Raw genomic sequence first — 16,183 nt, 5'->3', positions numbered from 1 at the left:
GCCTACGGGAACATGATTTTCCTAGTGAAGACTAGGATTTTTTTTACTTCGGAATCTTTAGGGCGCCTCTGAATCCAACCAGCTCTAATGGGTACCTCAAATTAGTTGGTCGTTGTGCTGGCCACGTGACACACTCGTAAACCGTTGGCTACAGAAACAGATGACCTTTACATCATCTGCCCCTTATAGCGTAGTGTCAGAAAGGGTTACTTTACTTACAGATGATATAGGCTATATCTCATATATCTCCTTCTTTTTGAAGGTTATTTTGTTGCCTATTGTTACAGCTTGGGTTGAAGCTCTATTCTCCCTTAAAGTCAAGAGTCTGTGTTGAAAACTCTTAAGGACGCTTTGAAGGCGACCTTCAATCGTTTATTGTTGTTGTTGTTTTGTCCAGCCCGAGTTCACTTTTCTCTTGTGAGCTGGTCGTCCTAAAGAAGCCTTTTTGTTGATGCGAAAGTCATCCATTCAGCAGACGTGACCTACCCATCGCAGCTGACACTGAACCAGAGCTGTGTGTGTATCATTTGCATGTCCGCTAATTGATTTGTAGTGATCACGCAAAATACATCAATAGCATTAGCAATCTTAACAGAGCCATGAAAGAGGATGTGGTGGCTTGATGGCTGGATTTTGGGAGTCACGTGACAATTGAATTCCGGGAAGAAAATAGCGGTACCACCGATTTAAAAGATTTATTCAGAAAATCTAGATCAGCGTTAGCTAATCATCTCATCATAAATTGCTATTAAGGCAAGTTGTCGATTAGGATGGTCAGTGCCCTGGTCAGAATTTTCCACTGATTTGCCATATTCAATGCACCATTTTTTTGGACATCAAAACGTGTGCACCTGGTTTGGTTGCTATATACACACAACGTTTCATTAAATCATCACTTAGATTTTCACATTTGTATTTTTTTTTGGTAGCATTATTTTAAATAAATACTAATATTACTGCAGTTAATCTGACCATACACGGAGGTGCCACTGTGAACATGACCACAAGGAATTCCAACACAATTAACTTTGGCGCCGCTACTCCCTGGGCAGGTACTAGCTGTATAGGTCAGTTTAGTGGTCACCAGATCGTCATTCAAATCACTGATTGTTCTATTGTTAACCTGATAGCCAAAACTTATGTGCTTATGACATCCGTGGGGGTGCGACACTATGAAGATAAAATTGCTTGTAGGTTTCATAATGAACTTGTTCCTGACTTTTTTCCAGAATTCGCAATGCCTTTGCACCATTTCGAACAGTTTGTTCCCAAGCGTGACGTCACACGTGACATACTTTAGCCTACAAAAGTCGTCCATGATGTTGACCGTATCAATACGCCCCATTTCCAGGTTGACTACAGGGCAATTGCGCTCGTCAAAAAATAGTCTGCATGACGTGTGCCTCGCTTCCAGATCATCAAACACCACATGTGCGGCAGTGTCCACGTGTATCTCCCACCACACATTGCTAGATTGCTGGCACTTTTTACAGGGGCATGTCTTGTAGTCCCTCTCGTATTTAAATCCGTGTTCATCGCACTCATCTCCATCCCCGTCAAAACCTAGTCCGTTTACATACTTGTAAACATATATCCTTCCGCTCCCAACCCTAAGCGTGCTCTCGTTTCTGAGGTGATAGAAAGGGTAAGGGGAGTTGGTCAGTGGCCAGAATTCTAACCTGTCTGGACTGGTCATTTTGACACCGACTCGGACGGTGAGGTCTGCAACAGATTTTATAAATTGATACAAGTCGTCGTCTTGGTATTTTTCCGGGAAATGGTTAATGTAGAAGTCTTTGATAGGGATAAACTTGAGATGACATGGATTCTTCCTACAATTCACAAAATGTTTCTGCAAATCAGCTTCTCCCCCTTCTGACACCTGACATTCTGTTAGATCTGCTGACATAGAAGCAATGTATTAGTCATTTAGCTGCATCATTGTAGATTCTATTTCTTTTGTTCTTGTTTAATAGAATTTAATAGAATTATATATAGATACAGTGGCGTAGCTAGGAATTTGGGGGCCGGGGGGGCTTGACTTCTTTAGGGGCCCCTGCAATTTGACATTTGACATCATGACATGCGATAATGGCGTAACATTTAATGTAAAAACAAATTTCTCAAGTGGGTGCCATGGGAGATTTTCAAATTTGGACCCCCCCCCCAGCCCTAGCTACGCCACTGAATATATTTTTTATATTTATATAAAGAGAGAGACAGATAGATCGATAGATCGATAGATCGATCGATAGATAGATAGATAGATAGATAGATAGATAGATAGATAGATAGATAGATAGATCGATCGATCGATAGATAGATAGATAGATAGATAGATAGATAGATAGATAGATAGATAGATAGATAGATAGATAGATAGATAGATAGATAAATCGATAGATAGATAGATAGATAGATAGATAGATAGATAGATAGATAGATCGATAGATAGATAGATAGATAGATCGATAGATAGATAGATAGATAGATCGATAGATAGATAGATAGATAGATAGATAGATAGATAGATAGATAGATCGATAGATAGATAGATAGATAGATAGATAGATAGATAGATAGATAGATCGATAGATAGATAGATAGATAGATAGATAGATAGATAGATAGATAGATCGATAGATAGATAGATAGATAGATAGATAGATAGATAGATAGATAGATAGATAGATCGATAGATCGATAGATAGATAGATCGATCGATAGATAGATAGATAGAAAGATAGATAGATAGATAGATAGATAGATAGATCGGTAGATAGATAGATAGAAAGATAGATAGATAGATAGAAAGATAGATAGATAGATAGAAAGATAGATAGATAGATAGATAGATAGATAGATAGATAGATAGATAGATAGATAGATAGAAAGATAGATAGATAGATAGATAGATAGATAGATCGGTAGATAGATAGATAGATAGATCGATAGATCGATAGATAGATAGATAGATAGATCGATAGATAGATAGATCGATAGATAGATAGATAGATAGAAAGATAGATAGATAGATAGAAAGATAGATAGATAGATAGAAAGATAGATAGATAGATAGATAGATAGATAGATAGATAGATAGATAGATAGATAGATAGATAGATAGATAGAAAGATAGATAGATAGATAGATAGATAGATAGATAGATCGGTAGATAGATAGATAGATAGATCGATAGATAGATAGATAGAAAGATAGATAGATAGATAGAAAGATAGATAGATAGATAGAAAGATAGATAGATAGATAGAAAGATAGATAGATAGATAGAAAGATAGATAGATAGATAGATAGATAGATAGATAGATAGATAGAAAGATAGATAGATAGATAGATAGATAGATAGATCGGTAGATAGATAGATAGAAAGATAGATAGATAGATAGAAAGATAGATAGATAGATAGAAAGATAGATAGATAGATAGATAGATAGATAGATAGATAGATAGATAGATAGAAAGATAGATAGATAGATAGATAGATAGATAGATAGATCGGTAGATAGATAGATAGATAGATCGATAGATCGATAGATAGATAGATAGATAGATCGATAGATAGATAGATCGATAGATAGATAGATAGAAAGATAGATAGATAGATAGAAAGATAGATAGATAGATAGAAAGATAGATAGATAGATAGATAGATAGATAGATAGATAGATAGAAAGATAGATAGATAGATAGATAGATAGATAGATAGATCGGTAGATAGATAGATAGATAGATCGATAGATAGATAGATAGAAAGATAGATAGATAGATAGAAAGATAGATAGATAGATAGAAAGATAGATAGATAGATAGAAAGATAGATAGATAGATAGAAAGATAGATAGATAGATAGATAGATAGATAGATAGATAGATAGATAGATAGATAGAAAGATAGATAGATAGATAGATAGATAGATCGGTAGATAGATAGATAGATAGATCGATAGATCGATAGATAGATCGATAGATAGATAGATAGATAGATAGATAGATAGATAGATAGATAGATAGATAGATAGATCGATAGATCGATAGATAGATAGATAGATAGATAGATAGATAGATAGATAGATAGATAAGATAGATAGATAAGATACGATACGATAGGTGTCATAAAACTGACATTTTACCTACTCTGTATCATGACTGACTGACTAAAGATGGAATGAAGACTCCCTTCAATAATGGCTATTACCTGAATAACGCGAATGTTTTTAAATACAAAATCACTCAATTTCCTACGATGTTGGGGGTTAGGAAATACGCGTAATGGAGTGTAAAAAAAAGTTATCATCAGGGACGGACTGACAGTATGGGAATCCAGGCGAATGGAGATGAATATTATTATTATTATTATGTTAGAAATGAACGAGTAGTCATTCTCTGGCGCTGCCAGGGTCGAGTTTCGCTAAAGAGAAACAAAATTCATCGTAGTCCCTTTAACAGTTTCCACTGAGGAATTTTCTGGTGATGTGGCAGGTCTGCAGCAGTACCGCCCTCTGACAGGCAACGAAGATGTTCCTAGGAATGTTAAGGGCCTTGAAGGTGTCTGTGAGGTCAGTTGTTATTACCCCCTCGGTTGATATAACAATGGGGTATATTGTTATTTTGGGTAATTTCCATAGACGCTTAATCTCCAAGCCTAGGTTCCCATATTTTCTTTGTTTTTCTATCTCAGTTTTTCTTAAATTATGAGACAGTGGTACGGCGATATCGATAATGGTAGCGGTTTTTTTCTTTTTTATCGATGAACAGCAGATCCGGGCGATTGAAATCTACCGTATTGTCGGTCAGAATATGCCTATCCCAGTACAGCAGATGTTCAGTGGACTCGAGATCCTCTTGCGGAGAATATTTATAATAAGGGGGAGTGTCCTTACCGATCAATTTGTACGTCAAAGCCAGGTGTTGGTGTATTAGCTTTGCAACTTGGTTATGGCGACCTAGGTAGGCTGATTCTGATAGGGCTGGACATCCTGCCATAATGTGTTCAATCGACTCGCCCACATTTCCACATTTTCGGCATTTGTCGACAACATTGAGTTTCAGGATATGCTTCTCGTAATTTTTTGTCCTGATTACTCTGTCCTGTATTGCTGTAACAAAGCCTTCTGTTTCAGGGTAGAGATGACCTGCTTTGAGCCATGCTAAGGAAGCAGCCTTGTCAATGTTGTCCCTATATAATAAACCCGGGAATCAGCTGTGGAGTGTTTTTTCTTCCCATTGGCGAATCTCATGCCCTACGTCGTCCAAACCGACATTGACATCAGCATTGTGTAGGTTCAGAGGGGTTGCTTCGCAGTCATATTTGCGTAGAAAGGAAACTAATTTGTTGCTGGAGGCGAGCAGTTTTGATCGTATTTTTAAAACTTGCATCTTACACAATTTGAAGATGTTCTGCAATCCACGACCCCCATCCTTCCTGGGCAGGTATAACCTTATGGTGTAGGCATCGAAACTTGGTTAGTAATTTTCTAGTGAGTCTGTCACTGTCATGTAGATCGGTGTCAGTCCATTTGATCACACCGAACGTGTAAAGGAGCACTGGGACGGCCAAGCTGTTTATTTCAGTGATGAGATTACTGCCAGACAGTTTGGTGTTGAGGATTTTATTATTATTATTATTATTATTATTATTATTATTATTATTATTGTGTTAGAAAAGAACGAGTATTCATTCTTTGGCGCAGCCAGGGTCGAGTTTCGTTAAAGGGAAACAAAATTCATCGTAGTCCCTTTATCAGTTTCCACCGAGGAATTTTCTGGTGATGTGGCAGGTCTGCAGCAGTACCGCCCTCTGACAGGAACGAGAATGTTCCTAGGAATGCCATGGGCCTTGAAGGTATCTGTGAGGTTACCCCCTCGGTTGATATAACAATGGGGTATATTGTTGTTTTAGATAACTTCCACGAACACTTAATCTCCAATCCAAGGTTCCCATAGTTTCATCGTTTTTCTATCTCAATTTTCCTTAAACTATGAGACAGTGGTGCGGCGATATCAATAATGGTAGCGGCTTTTTTCTTTTTTATCGATGAGAAGCAGATCAGGGCGGTTAAAATCTACTGTTTTGTCGGTCAAGATAGGCCTGTCCCAGTACAGAAAATCAGTAGACTCGAGAACCTCTTGTGGTATTTGTAATAAGTAGGTATATCCTTACCGATCAAAATAGGTGTCAAAGCCAAGTGCTGGTGTATAAGCTTTGAAACTTGGCTATGGCGACCTAGATAGGCAGATTCCGATTATTATTATTATTATATGGGCATTCAGGCAAATGTCCTAATTGGAGGTAAGGCTTCATGAATACCACTATAAAATGTATAACTTGTCAAAGGTTTTATAGTATTCTCCTGAGAAAGGGGCCCTCTGAGTGTCGTGTTTAAAGAAAAATCTTTTTACAGACTCTAAAGTGTAATACTAATTTAATCAAATACATTTTCCGAAATAATGTAATAGCCTACATCCGCAGACAGCGCTACTAGCAGGTTTCATCCTTTTAGGACCTCCACTTAGCGATTAAAAAAGCAACATAAACCCTAATTTTTTTTTATAAAGATACAGACTTTTATTGTATGCATGCGTTCAGTTATCGATGCATTATCAAACTTAACAGAAATATTTTGGCGACAGGTAGACCTAGAAATAGATGTCTCTCATCTGATATACAATTTGTGGGCAGAATTGTATAGAAATGTCCGGGTCTATCGTAACACCCATACCGCCCCTGGTTGCCATGGAATCCCATATTGATTAAATTATTTTAAAAAATCAAGCAAAGTATTAGGGCTTATTAAACGATTTTTTTTACAAATCAAACAAAAACAGAAAATTAAAATGCTATTTAACTTTAAGGCAAATTTTAGAATATGCATCCTCTGCTTGGGATCTCTCGAGAAAACATAAAGAAAATAGAACAAATACAAAATAGAGCAGTGAGATTTATGACAAACGAATATTCTAATTTGATTAGAGTAACACCATTAGTAAATTCACTTAGAGACACTTCTGTACAGAAGAATAAAAAAAGGAAAGTAGGTATAATGCATAAAACATTAAACCATAACTACAAATAAAAAAACAAAACCGAATGAAATACTCAGAAAGACACAAAGATAGCGGCACATTTCTTATCCCATACGCTAGAGCAAAGTCATGTAAGTGCTCCTTCTTCTCTAGTGCCATTGGAAAATGCAATGGGTTGCTTGAATCAGCAAGGAAAACCAACGACTTGGGTAGAGTTTAAGTCATTGATTAACATGAATGACTGGATTGACACATGAAATGCGTAGGGAGTAATTGTCTTCTTTTTTTGAAGTAACTTCTGTAATGTATAAGATAAGAGGATTTGTGTTTAATTAAGTGTTTCTACAATTACGGCGAGAAGATTGTTTGGTGGATATGCAGCAGTGCTGAGAACAGCTGAAGAGCCAGAGATTTGAAACAGTCAAGATGTGTTTTTGTAAGGAGTTAGATTTTGTTTCAAATACTATCTTATCTTATTAGTACTACATTTATTTCAGGTTATCTCAAGATGAATTTGTCTAAATTGCTATATTTAGTTGTTTTTTTTTTTTAATTTTGCTCTAGTTATTTTAAGTTCAAAAACTAAAAAAATACGCCTACATCGGCTTAGATGTACTAGCGATCTGGTGCTATAAGTCAACGACCGACCAACAACAATATGTCAGAACTATGAGGTGTTGACGGTAGTTTCATACTGCGTTTCCTTTCACAAAACGCGCAGACATAATCTTCTAAATATATTAAACTCAAAACAGGTTACCTAGATCAAAGTATTTTGGTGCCATGGCCATCACTGGTGACTTTCGCACTCCCCGCTGTTAGGAGAAAAGGTATCAAAAAAAAAAATAAACATAAAAAATAAAGCTTATATATTGGGTGACATTGCATCAATTATTCTTAACCAATCATGTAATAAAGTTTTAATACATCTAGACTGACGATTATATATTTGTCCAATTAAAAATACTTTATTACTTTTTTTTTTTTTTTTTTGGGGGGGGGGGTTATTAGCGTAATTATGATGCTTGAAGTATGCGAAGTGCGATATGATCCAATCACTTCGGGGGTGAGTGGGGATTGAAAGTTTCTGTGCTGCCTTTTCAAAAGCAATTAAGAAAACACAACGCATGGTGAAATAATATTTTTCATTTCTCTTCTAGTTTTCGAGATCTGAGTGTGACGGACGGACAGACGGACATTTTTCACAAACCTAATAGCGGCTTTTCCGCTTTACAGGGGCCGCTTAAAAAAAACGTTGATTGAGTCAGCTATTGCCTCCCTTAGACTAATAAAACGAATAAAAAAATGATCTTAAAATCCTTATTTCGAGGAAATTATTTCAACTAATCAAACGAGGCATTAGGGCTTATTAAAAGAAATTTTTACAAATCAAAACTAGAATATAAAACTAAAATATTATTGAACCTTAACCTTTAACCTCTAATTGGAACCCTTATTTTAAGTGACATATGGAAACTAGAACAGGCGCAAAATGGCAATGATTATTGTAATGTCTTCGATTCCAAAGATTAAGGATGAGTTCAGTCTTTTACATGAAAACGCAAACCCAGTTGTAACCTACATATTTTCACACAACTCGTGCAGACAAAGCCGTCGCCCACCGGCGGTCTATTTTTTTTTTCTTTCCGTCTTATGCGCCTGTCTTCAATAATGTCTTTTCTTTGAGTCTCAAATGTTTGTCCCGCAGCATTTGTGAGAGCTCTCCAACTGTCTTTTTCAGAGGCAATCTGCTGCCAGCTACTTTCCTCTATGCCAAACACAAAATAGAGCCCTGGGATTTATAACTAACGAAAATTCACATTTGATTAGACTTTAGAATGCTCTACAATAATATCTAGACAAGAGATTTTATTTTCTTATCTTTCATGTCTTCACTTAGAACAGCAGAGTTGTTATTGGCCTTCTTCAGTCGTAAGACGATTATGATTCATCTCGTAGAACACTTTTTCATGTGACTGTGGAGCCCTATTTAAGAGAGACACTCCCGCCCACATATATAGCAGGTTAAGTTGACTTTCGCTTTGGTGGTAGAGAAGCCGGCCATTTTTTCGCTTGACACGCTTTTCTTCCAGAGCTGAGCCCCTGAGGCCCATGTTTTCTCGCTGTCCTTAGCTTTCTTGGTCACCATCTAGCTCCACGCAGTGCGTTCTAGGGCTATGTCTTCCCAATGGTGAGTATCAATGTTCAGAGTACAACAAAATACTGTTTCAAATGGTGTTTGCCTTCCCCGTTTTTTTTAATAATAATAATAATAATAATCTTTATTATCCGTAAGGAAATTTGTCTTACAATTTGTGCATTACACCAAACAAAAAAACATTATAACTATAAGAAACCAAAGTGTACATTCACACCAGACTCACTCATAAATTCCATAAATTCTTTCAGCTTTGACTGTACATTTACATTTTAAAAAGTTCCCCTTTCAGACTTTGCGATCTAAATGGCAATTCCCCAATACTTAGCTTACAATCTCTTCATAGCTGAAAGAAAAAAAAAGATTGGAAGTAAAATGGTGGGTGGAAGTCTGGAAATCCCCGAAACTAGCAGCGAAGTGACAGACTATTGCACACAGACCTATATATATTAAATCTAGACTGGAAAACGGAGGGAAAAAATCTGATCCGCGATGGATCAACTCACAGACCTATATATATTAAATCTAGACTGGAAAACGGAGGGAAAAAATCTGATCCGCGATGGATCAACTCACAGACCTATATATATTAAATCTAGACTGGAAAACGGAGGGAAAAAATCTTATCCGCGATGGATCAACTCACAGATCTATATATAGTTATGTATTAATCATAGATCTATATATTCACGTAAATTCATAAAATAAAGTCATTTCCTGTTAGTTTCCATTAACATAATATTTCGAAAATCCTAGATCGAAATAATTCAAGTCTATTGATTTTAGTCATCTGATGTACATTTAAATAGATTGATTACCTAGATCTTTCTAGATTGTGCTTCTAAAAATTGCAAAATAATAATTAAGAGACGAGAGTGCTTTTATTTTCGATGTTCAATTACTAGATCTAGATCTAAAAATAAAATTATATGTTACATAGGTTAGGGTTGAAAAAAAAAACAATAACTTTACTTCTTTTAACTACTTTACAAAACAACGCCTTGATTCAACTTTCTAAACAAATTTTCACGACATTTTTTGTTCTCCATGTCCAGATTAGATATAACATATATAGGTCTGTGACATGGACTTTCTTTCTATGACTGGAAACCTATTTCAAAAACAAATGAGCTTCTAACTAGAGGTATAAAGGAAATTTGATACAAGAGAAACAGCCATGCTTTCAGTTATTTGTTGAAATTATTCCATAAATTCTTTCAGCTTTGACTGTATATTTACATTTTAAAAAGTAAAGTTCCCTATTCAGACCTTATGGTCTATAGGGCAGATGATGTAAAAGTCAGCTGTTTCTGTGACATACGGCTAACGAAGGTGTCACGTGGCCAGCACAACGACCATACGCATTTTACTTTTCACCAACTAATGACAGGTACCCATTAGAGCTGGGTGGACTCAGAGGCGCCCTACAGACCCCGACATTACAAATCCCATTCTTCACCAGGATTCGAACCCTAGCGCTTTACCGCTTAGCCAGCGCAAAATAATTATTTTGGATGTTAAAATAAAAATTTAAAAAAAAAATATGATTAAAATAGTTTAATGTGTCAAACCTGTTTAATTGTATGCATCACAGCCATCACCGAAAATAATAACAAGACTGTCAAGAGAAGAGTAAAGTCAAAATGTTTTTGTGTTTCTATTGTTGTACAAATTCCTGTGTTATGGACAATTCATTATTTAAGAAATAGAAAAAAATAAGTACTCGTCTTCTTGAAAGTGAGACCTTGGTAGGCCTACACTTTTCGATACCAGAAAATCTAACGCTTTCTTATAGAGATAATCGACATCTCAAGAATAATCGGTATCGTCTTGAAAGAACACAATCCAATTCACACGCTTTCCAGTCGATGAATTTCCGTTCTTCAAGCTGATGGCCTACTTGCTGATCAAGTGATCTAAGGGCTCGTGACGTCACTCTGTGAGACAGTTTTCTTTTTCAAGATTGGCGTGATAAAAGAAATAAGGAAATAATATAAAACAACCCTAATTCCTGTCTGTTGGAACCGGTTGACATTTACAATAATCTGGGTCTGTAGAGTTTGTGCTGATCAGAAGATTGATTGTTTCTGTACGCGTCGTATTACTCTGAGTTCTTATTAACAGACTTACAGATCAAGACATGTAATAGAGTAAATCAACAGGTGTAGATATAATATGTTAATGTTTAATCCAGAACGGGAGCGGTCTAGTCTCAGTCGCTATTACAAATATGATGCCCCTATAAAAGCCTAGCCCCAAACTGTCCGTTTATCTATATGTAAGCTTTAGTCTCGCTTTCAATGAATGTCGTGACAATGGACCTCATTTACCAATCGTAAACAAACAACATTTAGCCACGTGGTGCTCTATCTCTTCTATATAATTTACGATCTCATGTTTAATTCATGATGGTTGTCACGTGACAGTTTTTTTCATTTGTTTTATCAATAAGATCACGTGACTAAATGTTGTTTGTTTACGATTGGTGAATGAGGTCCATTACGCGTTCGCTGGCAGTCACCTAAAGAGGTCTCTACACAAGTAGCTAGTTCGGACCCATTTTCATGTGGAGTGGCTGATCGCAATGGCGGATAGGGGAATAACCTAAAGATATGGTGGGCCTCGGGAAATAAAATACCCGGGACAGATAAAAATCAAACCTGCCGCCTTCCAGGTAGTGGAGGAGAAAATAATGTCAGATATCCAGAGAGCTGAAAGGGGCAGCCCGCCCCCCCCCAGGTGGTTGTGCGCAGGGCTAACAACCTTGTCATATGAAAAAAAATATATTGTTACAAAAGCTTTTGCACATAAGAAAAACCAGGAAGATCATAGTGAAAGAAGGCTTAGGCCTGGAAAGAACAACTTTTGTTTTGTTTGTTTTTTGCGATTGACGATGCAGAGGCGGATCTACAACAATTTAGAGTTTGGGCATGGAGACGAAAAGCTCAAGATAGATCTGAATGGAAGGATGTTAGACTATTTGGAAAGTGTGCGAATCTTGAAATTAGAACGGCCCGCGGATTGAATCAGGTTGGGCATCACTAGATTAGATTATTTGGAAAGTGTGCGAATCTTGAAATTAGAACGGCCCGCGGATCGAATCAGGTTGGGCATCACTGAATTAGACTATTTGGAAAGTGTGCGAATCTTGAAATTAGAACGGCCCGCGGATCTAATCAGGTTGGGCATCACTGGATTAGACTATTTGGAAAGTGTGCGAATCTTGAAATTAGAACGGCCCGCGGATCGAATCAGGTTGGGCATCACTGGATTAGACTATTTGGAAAGTGTGCGAATCTTGAAATTAGAACGGCCCGCGGATCGAATCAGGTTGGGCATCACTGGATTAGACTATTTGGAAAGTGTGCGAATCTTGAAATTAGAACAGCCCGCGGATCGAATCAGGTTGGGCATCACTGGATTAGACTATTTGGAAAGTGTGCAAATCTTGAAATTAGAGAGGGAGATCCTAAAATAGAATTGATATGCTACAGAATGACATCATAAACAAAAACCGTATCACAAGGGAGGAATTACAAAACAGGATCACAATGATGACCCCCCAAAAAAAAATTGGATGAAATTTACAAACACACTATTTCTTGCCAAACACAGATATGACATGCTTTTAAATGTATTACTATTTAAAAGTACATTTGCTGTGGACGGTGGTTCATGTACAGCACCAAACTGCTGGTAGACAACTAAAACGCTGTAGGTATATTACATCTTAAACTTATAAATCTTGAAATGATTTGAATAACTTCTCTTGTGAACATTGTGGAATCAGAATAAATAAATATTGTAGATTTTATTCATAATATAAATGGTATTTTTAACAAACTCTAACTCACTACATAAACAAAACCTTTCAGTCTCACGTTCTGGAGTCGTCTGTCCTAAGACAAATGACGACAGTGCCACCTATATTGCATCATTCACAACCAATCATGAGCATCCTCCCACCGTCACCAAAGAAACACACACACACACACACACTCCATAACAACATTTAATTTGAAGCTTGAAGCGGATAGGGGTCTCCAAAAAAAAAAAAAATCCTGCTCAGGGCGTCCACTTACCTAGATCCGGCACTATGTGTAAGCTTAGACTAACTACCACTACAGGAGGATATCATTTTAACACGAGTCTTTGAACTCAGCTATCGTACAGATTTTGAAAATGGCGACAAGGGACGGGGGTGATTTTATTTGTTATATGGAGGCCTATTTTAAAAATTTACATTTTTATATAGCTTTCATATAGCGCTACTTTCATGCTAATGGCATGCTCAGAGCGCTTTGGTCCAATCTCATTTGTGGACCAGTGGGAGGGAGGGGGTATCTAAGAGATGGTTTTCCGTGCTGCCTTTAGGCGCTCAGTAAACACAAACACAAGTCGGATGTCGAACCTCGAGCCCCCTTCTAGCCAAGACAAGTTCAAGCGCACTTAGACTCTCGACCACGTTTCCCACCATTTGAAAGCATTTCGAGTCTCTATCGATAAAGCACCGTTAGAAACATACACACATATACACCTCCAACATACACATACACACGCACGTCAAAAAAAAAAACTGTGTGTGCCGGTGATGTGCATTTTTTACTTCCCTTTTCTTTCATCCGCCTTGAAATTCGTGTGTGTAATAGCGACACAATCACGGTGTTACATTAAGACGTCATAGCATATTTTCATGGTTTTATTTTTTTTAATGTTTATTTATTGAATATTTATTCAATACTAGTCGACCGGCGGCATAGCATACGCCGCTATTTTGCAGGGCCGGTCTTAGGCCACTGCAACCTATGTGACCGAAGGATCCGCACTTTCATGGAACCCGCGCTAATTCAAGGTGTATACATTATTCAATTAAACCATTTTATAACTTAAAACAGATTTCCCGCCACTCTTGTTGATTTACCAGGAGCTCGTGGAAATCTCCCGAAATTGCAAAATATACGAAAAGTCCTTAAAATATACGGAAATACATTTAAAAAATTGTCATTTTGGGGTGTCATTCAATATGGAAAATCCTAAGCGCTATTGATAAAAACAGCATTATGCATTAGCCGTAATTGTGTAATCTGGTGAAAGAAGCTTTTCGTGCCTCAAACTAATGAAGAATTACTTGAGGTCAACAATTCTTAAAGATAGATTGAAACATTTGGTAATTCTTGCTATTGAGCGGGATCTATGTGGGAAACAGAATTATTATGATATACTGTATGAAAAGTGCGTGAGATAGAATTAGCTATAAAAATTATTCAAGGGGATTAATCACGACAAATTTAGCCATATCTGTTAATACTGAGAGAGAGAGAGAGAGAGATGATCAGTTGGAAAAAGGAGAGAAAAGAATGTCGGGATCTCTGGGCGTCTCAGATTCACCCAGTTCGTTGGGGAAAGGTAAAGGTGGTTGTTCGTTGTGCTGGCCACATGACACCCTCGTTAGTCGTTCTGTAAAATAAAGTTTGTATCTGTAGTCAGCACAGTTGTGTATAGTCGCAGCCACTCTCGGCACATGTGTATAAAATGGACAGCAAGAACAAGCGTGTCTGCTGTCAACGTTTCACAATGGGTTATCAATTTGAGACATCTACCGCCAAGTTTTGAACTGCTTGCTAAAAAGTTCTTACCTTTAAATCAAGTTATTCGGTCTTATAACTCTTTGAATTAAGAAAGAAAGATAACTCTTTGTTTAATTTTTTAATACACAAAGTTATGCAGTTATTGGCCTTTTACAGCAGAGCAAATCAAATTAACAAAAACATTATGATATAGCAAATACCTGTCAAATATATCTTGACAGTAGATGGTGCTGATGTATGATCCATTAGGAAATATTTTAATGCTATAACATAGTCACGTTTCGCTTATTATCTTATGAGTTACAGACGTTTCTTCTTGGCAGAAGATAATTACGTCATACGTATATCCATGTGTCAATTATGCTATGTATGTTAATTAGAGACAATCGGCTAAGTCCTGCCTGAACAGGAAACCCATTCCTTTAAGGTTCTAACACAACGTCTTAGGATACGAACTACTGGTAGTAAAAATTTAAAAAAAGTAAAGTTCCCCTTTCAGACCTTGTGGTCTATAGGGCAGATGTAAAAGTCATCTGTTTATGTGGCCTTCGGTTATCGAGGGTGTCATGTGACCAGCACAATGACCAACCGCCTTTACTTTTCCCCAACTAATGTCAGGTACCCATTAGAGATGGGTGGGCTCAGAGGCGCCCTAAAGATACGGAAAGTAAAAATCACAGCGTTCACATTTAGTGTAACTCCATTAGACTTTCGTTGTTTTTGATTAGATGGCCAGAGTGTATAATTTGAATAGAGAGCAAGTCAACCTGTAACATGTAATTGAAGGACATGTTGACTGAAGTACTGTTTAACATAATTTTTGACTGAAGTACTGTTTAACATAATTTTTGACTGAAGTACTGTTTAACATAATTTTTGACTGAAGTACTGTTTAACATAATTTTTGACTGAAGTACTGTTTAACATAATTTTTGACTGAAGTACTGTTTAACATAATTTTTGACTGAAGTACTGTTTAACATAATTTTTGACTGAAGTACTGTTTAACATAATTTTTGTTGATAACCCTTGCCATCTTTCCACTTTCAGTGGGTTAGTAAATTCAATTTGTATTAGTTTAGAGTTAAACTGTATAATGAATTTTAACACTATTGTTTTATGGCCAGCATGAAACCCTGTCTGCTCACAGACTGCAATCAATAAGATGCCACGTAAAGAATTGATGAGTCTAATTAATAGTGGTTGGGTATACAATCTTGAGTTTGAATATCTGCTATCTAATCAGGTATACATTTTTGTGGTTTTTTGAATATGTAAATAAATCATTTCTGTTCTGCTCATAGAGACCCCTTAGTTTTTATGTTCCTTATATTATATGATACAGAAGTTACTTCAAAAAAGAAGATGATTACGTCCTACGCGTCATGCATTCA

At 36.7% G+C, this 16,183-nt stretch overlaps 1 protein-coding gene across 1 annotated transcript; it reads right to left on the bottom strand.

Annotated features, from left to right (window-relative positions):
• Positions 1-319: 319 nt before the first annotated feature.
• On the bottom strand, positions 320-11,414 carry LOC129923256 (uncharacterized). Its single transcript, XM_056013436.1, has 3 exons — positions 10,773-11,414; positions 7,804-7,858; positions 320-1,899 (listed from the first exon to the last, which is right to left on the bottom strand). Exons 1-3 carry the CDS (start codon positions 10,797-10,799, stop codon positions 932-934), a joined length of 1,050 nt encoding a protein of 349 aa, XP_055869411.1. The 5' UTR covers positions 10,800-11,414; the 3' UTR covers positions 320-931.
• Positions 11,415-16,183: the final 4,769 nt, after the last annotated feature.

Source organism: Biomphalaria glabrata, chromosome 16 (genome assembly GCF_947242115.1).
Source record: "Biomphalaria glabrata chromosome 16, xgBioGlab47.1, whole genome shotgun sequence".
NCBI lineage: Eukaryota > Metazoa > Mollusca > Gastropoda > Planorbidae > Biomphalaria > Biomphalaria glabrata.
Note: the sequence above shows the minus strand (reverse complement) of the source record. Positions and strands in the feature narration are given on the sequence as shown.

What these genes read in the sequence shown, in the direction of transcription:
- LOC129923256 (XM_056013436.1), bottom strand. Translation starts at nt 10,799, where the DNA reads ATGGCTGTGATGCATACAATTAAACAG. An exon ending in TGATGCATACAATTAAACAG is followed by an intron (nt 7,859 to 10,772) that starts GTTTGACACATT and finishes TTCTCCTAACAG; the next exon opens with CGGGGAGTGCGAAAGTCACC. An exon ending in ACCAAAATACTTTGATCTAG is followed by an intron (nt 1,900 to 7,803) that starts GTAACCTGTTTT and finishes CTATGTCAGCAG; the next exon opens with ATCTAACAGAATGTCAGGTG.